Consider the following 16,391-nt stretch of genomic DNA (forward strand, 5'->3'; position numbering starts at 1 on the left):
CGTCTCCGCTTCCAGCTTGCTCGCAATACGCTCATGCCTCGCCTCCAGTCCCGCCTCCTCAGCAGCCTTCTCCGCTGCGGCGTACCCGCCCTTTTCCAGCTTGTCAAGCTCCTCAGGTTCCAACAACCTGCCTTGACCTTTGATTCTGCTCCGCTGTTGTGATACTACGGAGGGCATGAAGCGGACGGCTTCCCTTTTGAGGTCTCGTATCTGCGGTGCGGAGGAGTACACTGTCTTTGATGCCGGAGCGGCAGGTTTGGTGGGCAGCGAATGCGGGACTCTGTGTCCGTCTGCGCCTACCTGAGGATCGACAAACTTGTCCCTTGGTATTGGTGGAGGTGTATCGCGTGGCATGGGAATCGCTCTGACTTCCGGATCGGTGTCGCCGCCATCCTCCGCGTCTTCTTGATCTCGCCTGCGCTTTCCAAGATGCTGTCGGCGCTCTCTCTGCTCGTCTCGTGCGTCGTGTCTCCGCTCCGGCCTTGGCTCGTCCTTCACACCTAATGCCTCTTTTGCCCTCCGTACACCCTTCAGATCCCGCTCAAGCTGAAGGAGAGTATCCGCGTCTTTAGGCCGCAATGCACCACTCGCCTGAAGCTCCCTCAACTCATCAATCTGCCGTTGCAAACGCTCCGGGTTGCGTCGCGCAAGCTTCTCATTTCGGCTGGCCTGCTGCTGCTTCTTGGAGCGCGCAATCTCTTTCTGCTTGTCAGCCTTGCGCTGAGCCGCTGCAGGATTGATTGAACGCTCCTTCGGCATTGTGATCCTTCGAATCCAGACTTATCGCCACTAACGATGATATTGATGGCATCGCGCGAGCTCAAAGAGGAAGTTACGCTCTGGAGCGGACCGATGCCGCGGCTCCACCACCCACGTGTGACGCTACAGTAGCGTGCTGGCTTGGTGCAGTTACATACATGCGACATATCTCAACCGAAATGTCGCGAACCAAAGCGAGGTACAGGCCCAGTTTGTGCCATCGACATGGCGCCGAAGCGAGAATCGGCCATCGCGCAAGAAATACGATATGGGATCTTGCGCGGTGGGCAGAGGGCAAGTGAGGCGGAGACCTTCTCAAGTTCATTTCACATCGACACGCCGGCCTACCAGGCGTTTCAAGAAGATCTCTTTGCAGCTCTGCGCAACGCCTGGGCCATAGACTATCGCGACTATCTTAAAAGTTTCGAGAGCGAAGATGCTCTCGTTTCCATGGGCGACATGGGTTTCTCAGGGTCCACCTTCTTCAGGACGTCGGACGGACGATACTTGGTGAAGTCTGTCCCTAGGCAATTCGAATACAGCTTCTTCAAGGATGACCTATTGCGTCCCTATGCAGACTACATGCAACGCACTGAGACGAGTCTGCTGGTTCGCATCACTGACTTCCTGCAGCCTGTGTCACATACCATTGGTACAGCGCTGGGGACGGCTCCCAGCCACCAACTTGTCATGGAGAACATCCTGTACGGGCAGGACAAGCATGACGAGCAGGATCATGAGGGCAAGCAGAAGTGGGAAAGCTGGGACTTGAAACCCATGAGCTACTTCTACCCCGAGCGCGACGTCGCGGGAGGCGCTCTGACTAGCGACGAGACCAAGAGTAAGCTCGCGGACGAGTTTCACGACAAGCTCGTCCTCTCCCTAGACGATGCTGAGGACTTCAAGGCGCAGCTTGAGAAAGATACAAAGCTCCTTGTTCGTTGAGCCCATCTTCACGCACGCAATACGGGACCCTCTGCTAACAATTGACAGGCCGACTGTAACGCCGTTGATTACTCCCTCTTCCTGGTTCGGATTCCAATCGAGGCAACAGAAGGTGGCGCTGCACCTCCTCCGGAACCACCTTTTGCCCCTCCTTCTCCACCGAGCTGGAGGACAGGCGTCTCATCGGCCGACGGAAATTATGCGTATCGCGCGGCAGTACTTGACTTTTTCTGGGCCAAGCACAAGACACAAGCCCTGGCAATGACCGGCTTGATCAATGCCTACAATGCAGTCGATAGGCAGGGCCCAATGAGCATTACCACGGACGCACCGGAATATCGCCAGAGATTCCTGGCGATGTGCAATGAATTCGTGGAGGTGACGTAAACATTGTGAGAGAAAGGCTCAATTCCTACAGCGAACCATTAATGATTGCGGACCTTTTACGCATGAAGACCGTATCAGCTGCTGATCGATTCAGCGATACTCTAGACAATAGTAGTACATTATAGATAAGTCAGTTCGCATGAAGACAGCGAACTCTCTGACTTACTGCTAGCTTCCGTTTAATGTTTGAGCTTTGCATGCAATTGTCTCAAGGCTTGCCAGTCCTCAAATGAAGTGCCAGGCTTCCGTGGGAAGCTCGCCATTATCTGCTCGAGCTGGGGTTGACTGATCGTGGAAGCATAGCCTGAGCGCGCGTTGGAACAGTGAGGCATGTTTGGCTCAAGATCGGCCTTACCGCTCCGCCTGCTCTGCTTCATATTCCCGCATATCGAATGCGTGCTAATCAAATGCAACAAAGCCAGCGGTATGGGCGGACGGGTCCAGAGGTATCTGGGTAGCGATCTTTTTCGCCAATCCGGTTATCACCTTACACGGGCGAGGTTGGTGCCAGCACGTGATCTGATATTCTTCCATAACCAGAGTACCTGGCGTGTTTGGTGCAGCCGTCAGCATAAGGCGGAGGGAGAGAACGTAATACGGTCTGCTTTTGTCAGGCCTGTTTTGACCAATTTACATAAGCTACACCGCCGGACGCCTCGCTAATTCTGTGAGTTAAATACTGCTTATGGTGACATTTCGCTCCCGTCGTTTCGAATCACCTGGCACGATGCTCTTGAGTGTGCTCGTCATCGTCATCGTCCTCTTCATCCTCTTCACCCTCCTCTTCATCATGCTCAACCCAGCCTTCACCCTCGAGGCTAGCACCCCTAATGCCGAAGGCGAGCAAGAAGCCAAGGAAAGCAATGCCTCCGAAGATGCCGAAAGCAAGCGCCTCGCCCTTGGGTTGTACTCGCGTTGCAGCCGAGAACAGACTGCCACTGATGACCGGTCCGATAGCTCTACCTCCCGCGGACAATGTCTGCGCCAACCCGTTCAGCGTGCCAAGGACTGCGTGTGATGGGGCGGAGTTGGTGATGAGGAGTAGCGCGCTTGTCAGCCCGCCTACAGCGGCGACGGTTTTAATGATCAGCACGATACCCAACTCCGCCCACAGCCAAGCCTTGCCGGATTTGGTTGGAAGATCGTGCGGGTCTGACGTGCCGGATTTGTAGCCCACGAACGGCATGAGTACGAAGGCGATTACGAAGCCAGCCAGACTTGCTCGGTAAGTTATTCTGTTTCCGATCTTTTCTCGTACCCGACCAAAGATGCCAACTTGCCACAGGATTGTGACGACACCTGCAAAGGCCAAGCTTAATCCTATTTCGGACGGACTGAGGTTACGGCCAGTGGGTGGGTCTGCTTGCGCGAAGACAGGGTACAAGCTATTGTAGCTGATGTTGCTGAGCTGGAAGATAAGGAACGTTGCGAGCAACAAGATGGTATCGCGGTTAAACACATCCTTGCTATGAAGCAGGTCCTCGCTCACTTCGGGAAAGAGGTGAGGATGTTCGTCGGTCTCGTTATCGTCCTCATCCTCGTCATCTTCATCCTCGTCAATGAGGTGAGAGTGCTCGTTTGCATGACGATGGCTTTCCTGCGCTTTTTTCGCTCGCCGCAAGTAGGTAGGCCGGTGCGAGCTCGTGAATTGCCACATCCATGCGAAGAGGCTGCCGATGCGCTTACCGATCGGAGGCAGATCTTTTGCGCAGTCCAGCGACTCGCGCAGAAAGATGGCCGTCACGATGAGGTCTACGAAGAGAATAGCAGCTGATAGCAGGTTTGGCGCTAGGTACGGGTAGGGATTTGGTCGGTCAGGATGAGAAGGATCCTGCCTCATTACCAACAGACCACCGACGATAGGGCCTGTGATACCGCCCAGACCATATATCACAGGCAGATATGTGAACGCCCGAGATTGGTTGCTTCGGTCCGTGATCTCACCCAAGCAGGTGCTGATAACGCCTTGGTTTCCGTTCACAAGACCCATCAGCGCCTGTATGAGTATAGCATGCCAAAGCCTTCTACTGAAACCGAAGGCGACAAAGCAGCATGCTGTCAGGAAAGTGCCTGTTAAGACCACAGGTTTGCGCCCAATCCGATCTGATAGCCAGCCCCATGCGAAATTCGTTGCAAATTGTGCCAAAGCAAAGGATGATGCGATCACACCCACATACATCCCAACTTGACCAGCCTTGACCTCGGGAAACGTCGATGCCATTTCTGGTATGTACGGACTGATGCTGTTCAAAGCTGTCTGTTCCGCCAACGCAATGATAGCTAAAACCGCAAGTTGACCTTTCGGTAGCGGAGTTTCCCGACGCTCGCCAGATCCTCTCGAATCGTGCCTGCCGTCATCGTGCTGAGCATGCCTTTCCTCCTGCGGCGATGCGGCGCCGTTGCTCTTCATGTTCCTGTCACTTCCCTGTCGTGGTCCCGGATGCCTTGGCGGTGCTGTAGGAAAAGTCTGATAGTGGAGCGTAGAGGACTGCCGTTGGTATATATCCGGGCGCTGGCTCGGTCTTGCATGGTCGGTGGAGGCTACCATTGGCAAGAGTTTTGCGAAGGATAGCTAACAGAGTGGGGTGGTTGCACTGTTCCGAGCTCGCCAGCGCTAGCGGTGCATGTGGCGTCGGCGGTGTGGGCAGCGTCCGTTGCACCTCGTTGTTGTTCTTGATAAATGTAGACAGATCACAGACACAACATTGTAAAACGACCACTTATGGTTATATCATGCTCAAGAGCTCCCCTAACAGTCAGACTGGAAGGTTTGCTAGCCTACAACCGTAAAGCACAAGTGACGGCACTCACGTCAGGGCAGCGGGTAAAGCCGTTAGAACTCGTGCATACATCGACGACTTCAGTACTGTACTCTCCGCGTTGAGCTTCCAAACCCGCTTCGGCATGCCGGCCTTGGTGTATACCTTGTCGACAAGCTCCATGACGGCTTCGCTTTCCTCCAAGCTGATCCACGGGCCTTCCACAGCCGCTAGATCTTGCAGAGCCGCGCCACCCTGCACTGCTCTGACGCGGTCTACAAAGGCTTCCAGCTGATACCGGTACGTTGTCCACCATGGCTGACCACGCTTCTTCCACTGTGGACCGTCCGTAAAAGCGGTAAGCTTCTCTATGTTGCCCGTGGCCTTGTCTGTGATTGTGATTGCATGGCCTGCGTACGGTGCCGCGTAGCTACCATACGATATGGTGGCCTTTTCCAGGTCGATTCCAACCCCATCACCCGCTGCCCAAATTTTGGGAATGAAGCCATACAGTGGCGGTGCACCAAGATCAGCACGGACATGACACACGACAGCATGCTCTCCGGTTCGGACAGTGTAAGTTGCCTCCATTGCATCGTCAATCCTGGCATCCTTCCCATTCTTTCTTGGCTTTGCCTCCAACACTTCTACTTCAGCTCCACGTAGCGAAGGCGCCGCGTAATAGGAAGACGTACTGAAGACGTAAAGCATATCCATGGAAGCACCTCCGGCTAAATCATAGTTAAAGCGGATGTCGTCCTTGCCAATCACCCAAGCAGGTAGGCCTAGATGAGCCCTGACTTCGCGGACCTTACCGTACCGACCGCTTTCCACGATATCCTTGAGAACATGAGCGGCGGGGTACAGCCGCCAGTGGAACGCTTCCAAGACGACCTTTCCGGTCTGTTGACTGACCTTCATAATCTCCCGCACCTGCTCGGCATTGCTTGCCAGCGGCTTCTCGCAAAGGACATGCTTCCCAGCGCGCATAGCCTTGCATGTCCACTCACAATGGAGGCCGTTGGGCAAAGGGATATATACCGCATCGATGTTGGGGACGGCCAGCAGCTCGTCGTAGCTGCCGTACCCTTTCGCATCCTTCAGCTTGTACCTTGCTATCTGAGCTTCGGCCTTTGCTCTTGACCGAGCTGCCACGCCAGCTATGGTAGCGTCAGGGTGCGTAGAGACAGCGTCATAGATAGCTATGGTGTTAATGGCCGCAGCACCTAGAACACCTATCTGTAATGGCGAGGATGTCTTCTGGAGAGAAGCGGTGACGTGCTGAATGCCATGGCGCCATCTATGGTAGTATAGCACAACCTATTCGGATCAGGCTTCCATGAGACTACTACGAATCCTTGACAATACTTACGTCCCAGAGGAACGCTGTCGGCATAGTGGGTGGAACTCAACCTGTCAAGTTTTCACGGACACTTACTTGAGGAGCAGAGCGTTCCAAGAAAGTGTCATATGAGACAAGCGATGATCTTTTTTCATGAAATGTCTTGTATATCGAGGAACCAGCACCTGACCTAAGGGAAGCTGGGAGATGGACATCATGAAGCTTGGTGGGGTATCCGCCGTTCTGGACAGCTTGAGGATTTGGTACGCCTAGGGTATCGTCTTGATCTCGAGAACCATCGAGCTATCAACTTCGACCTACATGGTGGCTACATGCTCTCGCTATGCTGTTGTCGAAAGCTGAGCCCTTTGAGAACACAGCGAAGTCGGCAGGAGTTAAAGACAGGGCGGGGACAGCAGCCTCGGCTCAAGCATTGAGTGCTTGACGGCATGTCTTCCTCTCACGATCGCATATCATATTTTACGTTGTGAATTGGTCTGCATGTGGTAGAGGCGGCAGTCCTGCTTGGAAGCTCGGCGACTACGCAATGCCGGAATCAATCATCAACGACACAGACCTGGCCCTCGACCGCCACGACGGCAACATCTTTGTGGTTACGCTGCGCAAGGCCCCCGAGAATAGACTGAACAGCGCTTATTGCCAGAAGCTCATCAACGCTTACAACACGGTCAGACGACTGCTCGGTACAGACAGCGAAGGTGCTGTCATCACGAAAGGCAACGATGCGAAGTTCTGGTGCACAGTAAGCGCGGCACCCTAGCGAAGCAGGCCGAGTCTGGAGATGCTAATGCAGTGGTATGAAGGGCCTGGAACTCGATGAGGCAGACACCAACCCGCACGCCAACTCAGAAGGCTTCTTCCCACTTCTTGCCACGCTTGTCGACTTTCCGTTCCCAACCATAGCATGTATCACTGGTCACACGTTCGGCGGCGCTGGACCCTTCGCATTGAGCCACGACTACCGTGTGATGAACAGTAAGCGAGGCTTCTTCTCAATGCCGCCTGTGAACCTCGGTCTCCATTTTCCCGGAATCGGCGCCCTGATTCGGCTCAAGCTACAGTTCGTAAGCCGTTGGCTATCGGCCATAGCCCTCCTGTCTGGGACAATGCTGACGTGTTATGGTCAATACTTCTAGCCCCAAGGTTGCTCGCAAGATGCTGCTTGAAGCTCACCGCTGGACGGGAGAGGAAGCACTCAAGGACGGCATCGTTGACGCTATCGCCGAGCCGGCTAACATGTTCGATGAGGCTCTCATGATCGCTCGTCAATGGGCGCCAAAGGCGAAAATGGGAGTTTACTCGCTCCTAAGAAACGAACTGTACGGCGAGGCAGGTAAAGCATTCCGTGAAATATCCTATAGGACGACGCCCAAGGATCGCCCGGCTAAAGCAAAGATCTGAAGCTGCGGGCTTTCCGTGAACACAAAACAAACCCACTGAACCTAGAGCTTCGCCATGATCTTCTTCAGCTCATCGTCCCCCCTCCCCATCACTATCTCATCGCTCTTATAATACGGATTGAATGTCAGCTCATTCAAGGGATTGAGCCTGTGCGCCCGATTGAACAGGTCTTCGTACACCTTTCCGTCGTACCTGCCCAGCGCAGAATCCAGCAGAAAATCTGGAATCTTCCACGAGTCCACAAGCAGGACAGCGTGCGGCCTGATCTGTGCCATCAGCTCCTGTATCCGCGCTGGCAGCTCGTCTAGATCAGCGTCGGAGACAGCGCCGGCCTTGTGGAAGTCGCGCGCATCTGAGTCCATTGTGTACATTGCGAAGAGCTGGAATAACGTCTGGAGATGCGCTTTCAAATTCTCTGAGATCCCGGAGTTGTTGTCGTGCAGCGCGTTGTGGAAGTTGGTAACAAGTATTGATTGTGACTCCGCATGACTGACTTTCCTCAGCTGTATAAGCAAGCTGTTCCAACTGCGCTTGTTGACTTCTCTCTCGACGTACGCTTGGTACGTGAGATACCTTGATCGCTTGTGGAACGCTTTCACGATCATCATGTCATCCTCGAAAACTGGCAAAGGTGCGGTCTTCTGTTCGTGCTGAAGCCAGTGTCTGCACGCCTGCTCAATCTCGTCCTGCGGCTTGCCTTTATTGGCAACAGCTGCCGCCATGCGTTTGATGAGGTAGCTCGCCGTCTGTTGGGTAATCATCCAGTTGTCTCCCTCTACTGTTGGCTTGGACAGATAATCGTGATTCAACTGGATGAACCCAGAGCCTCCGCCAAAGCCGTGCCCGCCCATGGCCCTGCGACAGGTCTCTATACTGTTAGCCGCAAGCTCCGTGCACAAGCTTTTCAACCCGGATGACTGTGCATGCAAGACTGCGAGCTTGCCGAAGTCGCCTTTGTCGATTTGGGCTCGGGTAGTCTGGTATAATGCCTGCATTGCCGCACCAGTGTAGTGCAGAGCGAATGCGGTAGCAAGCAATGGTAGTATGCGGATTTGTACCGTCGGATAGTCCAGAACTGAGAGCTCTGGCGCTCGCGGGTCGTTGCTGTCCCTATCCTGGAACTGCCTTCTTACGCAGGTATAGCGAACAGCGATGGTCACTGCACGTGCCATGATCAAGCGTGCGTGCATAATGATGGCTGCTCGAACCGCAGTAAGACTGCCATACACGACTGCAGGGTTGGCCGGCTTGCTGTATGTGCAAGTATTCGGATCGACTCTTGAGTAATTGGACAGCATGGCGGAGTGCGGTATGCGGTAGTTGTCGAACAGCATATAGCCGTTGTCCATCGGAGCGTAACCGTATTTCACATTGATATCGCCCACAGCAATACCTGGGAGCTCCTTATGAGTCTTGAGATCTCGGATCTGCACGATGAATGCGTGTGGGCCAAGACTATTGTATTCGGTCGTGTCTCTTGCCTTGGGTACAAGCAACTGCGCTACAACAATGGCGTGGTTGGCAGTCCGACCCATACTGCCGTTCCACCACTTGCTGCTGGTTAACGTTGGACTATGGAGCACGAACTGTTTAGTCTTCGGATCGAACCGAGCCTGGCACTCAATTCCTCGCACGTTGCTACCGTGACCAAGCTCAGTCTGAGCGTAGCATCCTATAGCCTCGGAAGCCTCGATCTTCGGCAACCAGTACTTTCTCTGCTGCTCATCTCCCTGCTCCCGTACCGTGGTGATGAACATCGAGTCATGCACCATGAACGGGCTGACATCGTCGCAGAGGTACTGTGACATACTGCGTTCGTCATTGTTCCAATTGTACTGGTCAGCATAGCGTCGGAGCTTCTTCGCTCGCGCGAGTCCCAGCTGGTAACGCTCGGGTCGAGACAGATTCAGTTGTTTGACCTTGACAAAGAGCACGTCCTTCTCCAGCACTCGTAGTATACGCTTTTGCCGTTCCATGAAGCCATCGCGGAATAGATGTTGTGCTAGTTGGTCAACAGGTACATCCGACTGGCTTCGCTCTTTGTTCAGAATGTCTGGCCCAGTTGGGGAAGCTGGCTTGAGGTTGTCTGTAAAGTCAGGCATCATCAACACTGGTAAGTGTACCAAGACACTCCGGTTTGTATTGGAAGACGTCCGAGTTACCACTGCGACAAAGCGTTAGCGAGCCCATGTCAAATTGACCATGCTGTTTCGTGTTGAGCCTAGGTCCACCGAGCAGCGAGATACAGCATGCAAGGTATATCCTCGGTCTTCCTTCAGCGAACTCCACTAAACTTTCCAGCGGTAGCGGGGCAACCCACTCTCCACACCCGCACCCCGCAGTCCCAGCCGCCTTGGAGATAGCACGGGCGATGTCGCAAACAATCGCAAGTCCCGGGTATGACGGATCGACATATGCTCGGCTCGCTGTTGGTGTGAGGTTACACAAGTAGAGTCGCTGGACGACTGCTCAAAGACATGATTCATCCGGACCAAGCCTCTCCGTCTTTTGACAGCATCTTCGACTCGATCGAGCAATTGGCGGTGAACGACGAGTCTCCGAAACATGCTGGACGTGGACCTACGATCAGCGTAGAAGCGTACCTGCATACCTTGCACGCCGAGAGAATGGAGGGCGATCGAACCGCGTACGTGCCCAAGCACGCTGGGCGCAACATCTTTCCATGTCATGGCCTCTTCAATCGGCTCGTACGCTTCGCACATCAATCGCCACCACGGCTATGTGTTCGGGATGACAACACTGGACACGAAGCAACACATTTGCAGCTGATGTCCGATGTTCTTGCACTCCGACAGCGCATATGGAGCAACCTTGGCCAGGATGTCCGTCAGGCGCTGGAGTGGAAGCAGGAAGTTTACATCGCCGTTCTTGCGCCGGGCGGTTACGAGTATACGGTCGCTATGCTTGCTGTTCTTGCGCTCGGTGCAGCCGTGGTGCCGATGACTGTTGCGCTTCCGCCAGAGGAGGCGCTGTACTTCGTAAAGAAGTCTCGAGCAGCGGCAATCCTCGTGTCTTCCGGCGCCCTACGTCTTGGTCTGGCACTGGAACGTCTGATCAGAGACCAAAACCCTTACAGCACCTTCTCCTGCATACCAGTCGGGCCTTCAACATTCACACGTTGCCTGCACCCCAGCGAGCTCATCATATCTTCTGATCTCTTCCTCAGCGACAACGAGCCCGGCGTCGTGATCTTCACGTCCGGGACTACGGGCCCACCCAAAGGCGCTGTTATGCGACGAGGCTATACATTCGACGGCGCACTCTCCGTCGCTGATCATTACCGAATAACGCAGGAAGACGTGCTTCTCCATGTGCTTCCCGTCCACCACGCCACGGGTCTGGGCATAATGTTCTTCCCGTTCCTCATCTCCGGCGCATTGATAGAGTACCGGAGTAGTGGCTTCAGCCCTGAATGGACATGGGAGAGGTGGCGTAAAGGAGGTCTGACATTTTTCTCCGGTGTGCCGACGATCTACATGCGTATGAGGCGGTACTACGAGCAGACTCTGTCCAAGCGACCGGACGTGAACCGATACATCGCTGGCGCACGGAAGTTGAGAGCATGCTTATGCGGAACAAGCGCTCTGCCCAAACCCATTGCGGACTTCTGGACGGACATCTTGGGCAAGAAGATTCTGCTCCGGTACGGTGCGACGGAGATTGGCGCAGTCTTCAAAGTAGAATACGACCAGTGGTCTATCGTGCCAGATGGCTCGGTTGGGACACTGTTCGCTGGCTGCGATGTGAAGTTGTCAGAAGGTAACGAGGGTGAGATTCTTGTCAAAAGCCCGGAAATGTTCAGCAAATACCTCTTCGATCCCGATGCGACGAGCGCAGCTCATACGCCAGAAGGTTATTACAAGACCGGAGACATAGCGCGGAGAGAGGGCGAGCATTACTGGATCATGGGCCGTGCCAGTGTCGACATTATCAAGAGCGGTGGGTACAAGATCTCAGCGCTCGACATCGAGCGTGAGATCATGGCCCTGCCGTATGTGGCGGAGGTAATGGTGGTGGGTGTGCCCGATGAAGAGTTTGGTGAGCGAGTTGCGGGCGCCATTTGCCTGAAGGATGCGGCGGATATGGAGGATCCCCTGTCGAAGCTTACCGTTGACCGGCTAAGGCAGGACCTCCGGAGCCGGCTTGCTGGGTACAAGATGCCCACGATGCTGAGGGTCATAGAAGGCGAACTCCCGAAATCGGGGACGGGCAAGGTCGTGAAGAAAGTACTTGGTCCACAATTCTTCCCAAGCAATTACCGCACGCTAGCTGAGGTCCAGGTGTGGAGCCCAAGAGAAGAGCAGAGCTGGAAGCCGAAAGCCAAGCTGTAACGCACCAGATCGAGGCACCATTACCGGGCAGCAGCCAGATTGAATAATGATGCCCTGAGGATGACTTGAACGCAGCGTGATGATGGGGCACGGCTGGGAAAGACACGCAGAGCTTGCTGCATTAGACATATACCGTCGCCCAAGTGGCGTTCTCCGCTTAATTCCAGATGTCTCGCGCGTCGATGTTAAGGTTACAGAGGCCAGTCGAGGAGATGCTCTCGAGGCTTGAAATAGGTGAGACCAGTACCACTCCCAACGCTCGCCGCTTAAGCAGGCGCTGCGAACTTCGCCTTTCTCGCCTCGGCCTTCTGTCTGTCAACGTCAGACATCCACGTTGCTCCGTTCTCCTTCTTTTCCGAAGGCTTGCCACTAGCTTGTCTGCTGCCACCGGCACCAGCACCAGCAGCGCCGCCTCGCCGCGGTCCTCTACTTCGCTTCCTCACGCCGCCCTCAGACAACGGCGCATCCAGCGCCCTCTTCCTCTCTCTACCCTCACTCAACGCCTTGTTCAACATACCTGGCACGGCGGAAGCATCTTGCACGCCATACTTTTTCGCGCGCTCGAGCATCTTGATTTCGTCGCTGTCTTCGGGTAAGCCGTATTTGCGAGCGCGCGCTTTCCGCTTCTCGATCTCTTCGTCAATAGTTCGCTCGGAGATGCCGCTGGTGAAATCTTTTGCCGGTACAGGCTCCTCGGCAGCTGCTTCACCATTCGCAGCAGGCGCGGCGGCTACTGTAAGGTCATCGGTTTTGGCTGGGTCTTCAGCAAGGACCTGATTGGGCACAGCTACGGGATTGGGAACTTCGCCAATCCCACCCGCTGCTATGGCTTTGGCGGCTTGGGTGGTTGTCGCTGCTTTTGCCGTATCGTTTGCTGGCTCGTCATCCCAGTCAATCTCGTCCTCGATTGGAGGCTTAGCGGAGGCTGCTGAAGCCGGACCGGTTATTGACTGCTTGGCATCATCGTCTTCCAGTCGCTTGACGAAGTCTGCCTTCTTGCCAGTGTGAGGCAAGCCGCGCTCTTTGCAGAGAGCAATGAGCTCTTCATTCTTCTTCTTGCTATAGTCGGCCATTGCTAGTCAGATTTGCACGTTGGCAGAAGGAACAGCTTGATCAACACGTCTGCTTCTGGTCACTCTCGCTTGGGGTGGTTGGTATGAAGTGAAGAAGATGGTTGACAAGGTCGGAGTTGAATGTACACTACTACTGGAATGCACCCTCTGCGCGCCAAGTAACGCGACCCTGCTGAGTCATCTATACGTGCACACAGCTTCCCAAAGAGGCAGTATCCAAACACAAGCGCGCTGAATCAAGCAGTTGATCAATGCGAACACGATTCGTTCATACGGCATGGACACAGTGCACAACGAGTATGACGGAGATCGCTCACCCTCACTAACATACTCTGAACCACCAATTGCCTCCGCACCTGGGCCACGCGCCACCGCCCTCCAAAAGCTCTTCAGCGATGCCGTAGCGCACATTATCAAGACCTGCTCCTATGCCAACTTTGCCGCCTGCTTTCCGACGCCCAGTCGCGAAGTACCTGGCAGCATGAAGCTGCTACATGCACAATTCACAGAGAAGCTGGGACAGCAGTTACGGCAGAACTTTGAGCACACTTTGGGCGTGAGGGGCGTGGTGCGAAGTCTGAATGCATTGGATGGCATGGTCGAGGATGCTAGAAGACGGAGGGACGGGGCTGTGGGGGGTGTGCCTGTTCCGTATGTGGCGCGTGAAGCTGTTATGCCGCAACCAGCGCGTTACTGACGATTAGAGTAGACCTCATACGCTGGCCCCACAGACCTTGTACCTCGCACACCTAGCCCCCCAGCTGGCCATCTACTCACAAGACATAAGGAGCCAGCAACAGCAGGTCCAAGCGGAGAACTTCGAGCTACTGGCGCGGGTGCAGTGGCAGCGGAAAGACATCTCGGCACTCATGGCGGGCCTAGAAGCCGCTGTTGCAGACCTGGATAATAGCGTCGCTGCTCTTGGTCACGAAGACACGCACGACATGAGAGATGTGGTTAGGGATGCAGATGAAGTGTTGCGGGTGGCACACGCATGATTGTACCCGTAGTAACGCAATGCACGAAGCCTCATGACGGTTTGCATATTATTGGGAAGCTCAGGATTTGCACCCACCGAGATACCCATCGCCGAGCAAAGAGCTCTTGTATGTCGCAAAGATTGTCATTGCGAACTATTGTCGCCGCGCCATATTCCGAGTCCGCATGGCGGTTCCAGACCCACTTTGTCTAGACAGATGCTGAGAGAAGGATGCTTAGGAAGGCGATAGCATAGGAGGGTGGCAGTGTCGCGTTCCCAACTTATATTGCACTCTATCTGTAAATGGTGATCGGCGCACCTGCAAGTAACGCACAACGACGAGCGATTCCGCCAACGATTCTGTTCGCTCAAGCCTTCGTCGCCATTTTGAACTTGTTCAGCGGACAGCCTCGTACGCCAACGTCGACCATAAACAGCGCCCCTTGGTATTTCGTAGACCACGGGTACTCCTTGGGAGCCTCTTCCTCCGCACTGGTGATGAACAGCTTGGTGCCGCAAAAGCCCGGGCAAGTGACGCACCGGGTTGGGCACTCAATTTCGGCAATCACCTCGCCCTGAGTATTGACTCGCAAGACCTTGCCGGTACCGAAACAAGCGATCCAGAAGCAACCTTCTTCGTCCTGGGCGTGACCGTCCGGTACACCACCCTCGATGGGACAAGTGAAGAAATCCACACCTTTGTCCCACGAGACGGCACCAGTAGTGGCGTCGAATGGATATTTGATGATCTTGCCGGACGGGGAGTCAGTGAAGTACATGTACTTGTTGTCGAGCGTCCAGGACATGCCATTTGGGATTGAAACCGATTCCTTCTTTCTTTTAATCGAGAGGTCAGGCTCGAGACAGAAGAGCACGCCTGCGAGCGGTCAGCTACGGTAGAACAGCAGGTAGGCATCCACTCAGCTAACCTTCGTCGGTAATGTTGCCTTCAACGACAAGAGGGTCGTTCATAGCACCCACCCAATACCTTCCATTGATGTCGACGGCACCATCATTACTCCTCATCCGCTCCTCCCTGGTCTTCCCAACACCGGGCTTCCCACCACCATCTTCCTTCCTCTCTTCATCCGTCCACATCTTTTGCACCCACCGGCTTTCGCCGGTTTCACGATTCATAACACCGTAGCCATATTTGCCACCAAATATGAACTCCTTGTCATTGCCTTCAATGTCTGCAGTCGTCCCGACACTGAAGTCGAGATCAAACCGCTTGTGCGAAGATGGACCCTTCTCTAAGTCTATAAAGTGCAGTTTCTTGTTTACGATATCTGAGAAGCGAAGGCTATTTCGTTCCTCCTCCCAGAAGGGAGCTTCACCTAGACCGCATTTCGTGTCAAGATAAGGCTCTGTAATCTTGTACTGCTTGACTTCTGGCATTGTTGCGGATTTACAAGTGTATGGCCTCACGTCGCCAATGCTTAGAAGCTAGTGCTTGAAATGAACACTCAATATCTACCCTACCGTGTCATTCTTCCGTCAATGGTGGGATCGTCACATCGGCACGTGGAGACTTTCGCCTTTCCCCCACAATGTCTAGAGCGATCTCTTCTCCGTCTCACGTCAATCTCATCTAAAGCGCGAGACCAAGGAGACTGCGCTGCAACAAGTCGCCTAGAACGCTTCATACACGCAACCACATACGGCAGGTCGCAGTCTGAAGAGCTCGAACCGGGCTTACCCTCCTGAGTTCAGCTACTCTTGCAAGGAGGTTTGCAAAAGCAAGTACTCTGTGGGGATTAAGTGTCCAACCATCCCACGCCGTGACGGCGAGCGCGCTGCTCCTGCAGCCAGTTGCATCTGTACGCCTGCCACGCCACCTCAAAGAAGAAGTGGATGGTTGCTCTACCAATGCACTAGCTGACCAAAATTGCTGATGCCGTGACCTGCAATAATCACACTCGATCACAACGGTCGCATCGCTGCTGAGACGGCGCATTAGGCTAGGTTGACAGCTATTGGGGGGTGCTCACTCCACTCTCACCGTGCGACCTACGCCGTTCACACATTCGTATCGTGCCATGGCGCACAACAGTGGCCCAGATACCTGGTCTACGAACGCCTCCATCACATGCGGCATACAGCGCTAAACACGTGTCTCCGGCGGACAACGTGCGTCCTGGCACTGCATACGCCGCGCGCCTCAGTGTGCCATGTGTTACAAGTCGATGGAAAGAAGGCTCCGTACCCACACCGCATGCGTTGCATAGTGGCGTTAGCCTCTGCAGATCTGCTAGAATCTCAATGGCCGTTGCAGGTGATTAACTCTACTGTATGCATTATTAACCGTAGGCTTGCGACGGGTCAATTTTGTCGACACCACCCAACGAACGGCACTGTGTTCCACGCATTTCC

At 54.4% G+C, this 16,391-nt stretch overlaps 11 protein-coding genes across 11 annotated transcripts; 4 read left to right on the plus strand and 7 right to left on the minus strand.

The window, feature by feature from the left end:
• Window positions 1-75: 75 nt before the first annotated feature.
• On the minus strand, window positions 76-759 carry BAUCODRAFT_56561 (uncharacterized protein; the record flags this gene model as incomplete). Its single annotated transcript, XM_007679955.1, has 1 exon — window positions 76-759. A coding segment is annotated over one exon (684 nt), but the record flags the coding sequence as incomplete, so codon positions are not given.
• Window positions 760-1,113: 354 nt separating this feature from the next.
• Window positions 1,114-2,082, plus strand: BAUCODRAFT_58045 (uncharacterized protein; the record flags this gene model as incomplete). The annotated part of the gene is made up of 2 exons (XM_007679956.1): window positions 1,114-1,695; window positions 1,753-2,082. Coding segments are annotated over 2 exons (912 nt in total), but the record flags the coding sequence as incomplete, so codon positions are not given.
• A 724-nt stretch (window positions 2,083-2,806) lies between these two features.
• Window positions 2,807-4,639, minus strand: BAUCODRAFT_73918 (uncharacterized protein; the record flags this gene model as incomplete). The annotated part of the gene is made up of 2 exons (XM_007680020.1): window positions 2,807-3,636; window positions 3,679-4,639. The coding sequence occupies 2 exons, from the start codon at window positions 4,637-4,639 to the stop codon at window positions 2,807-2,809; spliced, it is 1,791 nt and encodes a 596-aa protein (XP_007678210.1).
• A 259-nt stretch (window positions 4,640-4,898) lies between these two features.
• BAUCODRAFT_149758 (uncharacterized protein) lies at window positions 4,899-6,246 on the minus strand (the record flags this gene model as incomplete). The annotated part of the gene is made up of 2 exons (XM_007680215.1): window positions 4,899-6,170; window positions 6,223-6,246. 2 exons carry the CDS (start codon window positions 6,244-6,246, stop codon window positions 4,899-4,901), a joined length of 1,296 nt encoding a protein of 431 aa, XP_007678405.1.
• A 493-nt stretch (window positions 6,247-6,739) lies between these two features.
• On the plus strand, window positions 6,740-7,614 carry BAUCODRAFT_25784 (uncharacterized protein; the record flags this gene model as incomplete). The annotated part of the gene is made up of 3 exons (XM_007679772.1): window positions 6,740-6,955; window positions 7,017-7,273; window positions 7,350-7,614. 3 exons carry the CDS (start codon window positions 6,740-6,742, stop codon window positions 7,612-7,614), a joined length of 738 nt encoding a protein of 245 aa, XP_007677962.1.
• On the minus strand, window positions 7,604-10,077 carry BAUCODRAFT_554654 (uncharacterized protein). Its single transcript, XM_007680216.1, has one exon. The coding sequence runs from the start codon at window positions 9,717-9,719 to the stop codon at window positions 7,656-7,658; it is 2,064 nt and encodes a 687-aa protein (XP_007678406.1). The 5' UTR covers window positions 9,720-10,077; the 3' UTR covers window positions 7,604-7,655.
• A 164-nt stretch (window positions 10,078-10,241) lies between these two features.
• Window positions 10,242-11,966, plus strand: BAUCODRAFT_73329 (uncharacterized protein; the record flags this gene model as incomplete). Its single annotated transcript, XM_007679976.1, has 1 exon — window positions 10,242-11,966. The coding sequence occupies one exon, from the start codon at window positions 10,242-10,244 to the stop codon at window positions 11,964-11,966; it is 1,725 nt and encodes a 574-aa protein (XP_007678166.1).
• A 57-nt stretch (window positions 11,967-12,023) lies between these two features.
• Window positions 12,024-13,166, minus strand: BAUCODRAFT_554568 (uncharacterized protein). The gene has a single exon (XM_007680217.1). It carries the CDS (start codon window positions 13,037-13,039, stop codon window positions 12,233-12,235), a length of 807 nt encoding a protein of 268 aa, XP_007678407.1. The 5' UTR covers window positions 13,040-13,166; the 3' UTR covers window positions 12,024-12,232.
• Window positions 13,167-13,349: 183 nt separating this feature from the next.
• BAUCODRAFT_51010 (uncharacterized protein) lies at window positions 13,350-13,965 on the plus strand (the record flags this gene model as incomplete). Its single annotated transcript, XM_007679943.1, has 2 exons — window positions 13,350-13,690; window positions 13,749-13,965. Coding segments are annotated over 2 exons (558 nt in total), but the record flags the coding sequence as incomplete, so codon positions are not given.
• Window positions 13,966-14,386: 421 nt separating this feature from the next.
• BAUCODRAFT_149764 (uncharacterized protein) lies at window positions 14,387-15,416 on the minus strand (the record flags this gene model as incomplete). The annotated part of the gene is made up of 2 exons (XM_007680218.1): window positions 14,387-14,895; window positions 14,948-15,416. The coding sequence occupies 2 exons, from the start codon at window positions 15,414-15,416 to the stop codon at window positions 14,387-14,389; spliced, it is 978 nt and encodes a 325-aa protein (XP_007678408.1).
• Window positions 15,417-15,660: 244 nt separating this feature from the next.
• Window positions 15,661-15,975, minus strand: BAUCODRAFT_124245 (uncharacterized protein; the record flags this gene model as incomplete). Its single annotated transcript, XM_007680219.1, has 1 exon — window positions 15,661-15,975. One exon carries the CDS (start codon window positions 15,973-15,975, stop codon window positions 15,661-15,663), a length of 315 nt encoding a protein of 104 aa, XP_007678409.1.
• Between the last annotated feature and the right edge of the window lie 416 nt (window positions 15,976-16,391).

This window comes from Baudoinia panamericana, assembly GCF_000338955.1.
Source record: "Baudoinia panamericana UAMH 10762 unplaced genomic scaffold BAUCOscaffold_9, whole genome shotgun sequence".
NCBI lineage: Eukaryota > Fungi > Ascomycota > Dothideomycetes > Mycosphaerellales > Teratosphaeriaceae > Baudoinia > Baudoinia panamericana.

What these genes read in the sequence shown, in the direction of transcription:
- BAUCODRAFT_554654 (XM_007680216.1), bottom strand. Translation starts at nt 9,719, where the DNA reads ATGATGCCTGACTTTACAGACAACCTCAAGCCAGCTTCCCCAACTGGG.
- BAUCODRAFT_554568 (XM_007680217.1), bottom strand. Translation starts at nt 13,039, where the DNA reads ATGGCCGACTATAGCAAGAAGAAGAATGAAGAGCTCATTGCTCTCTGC.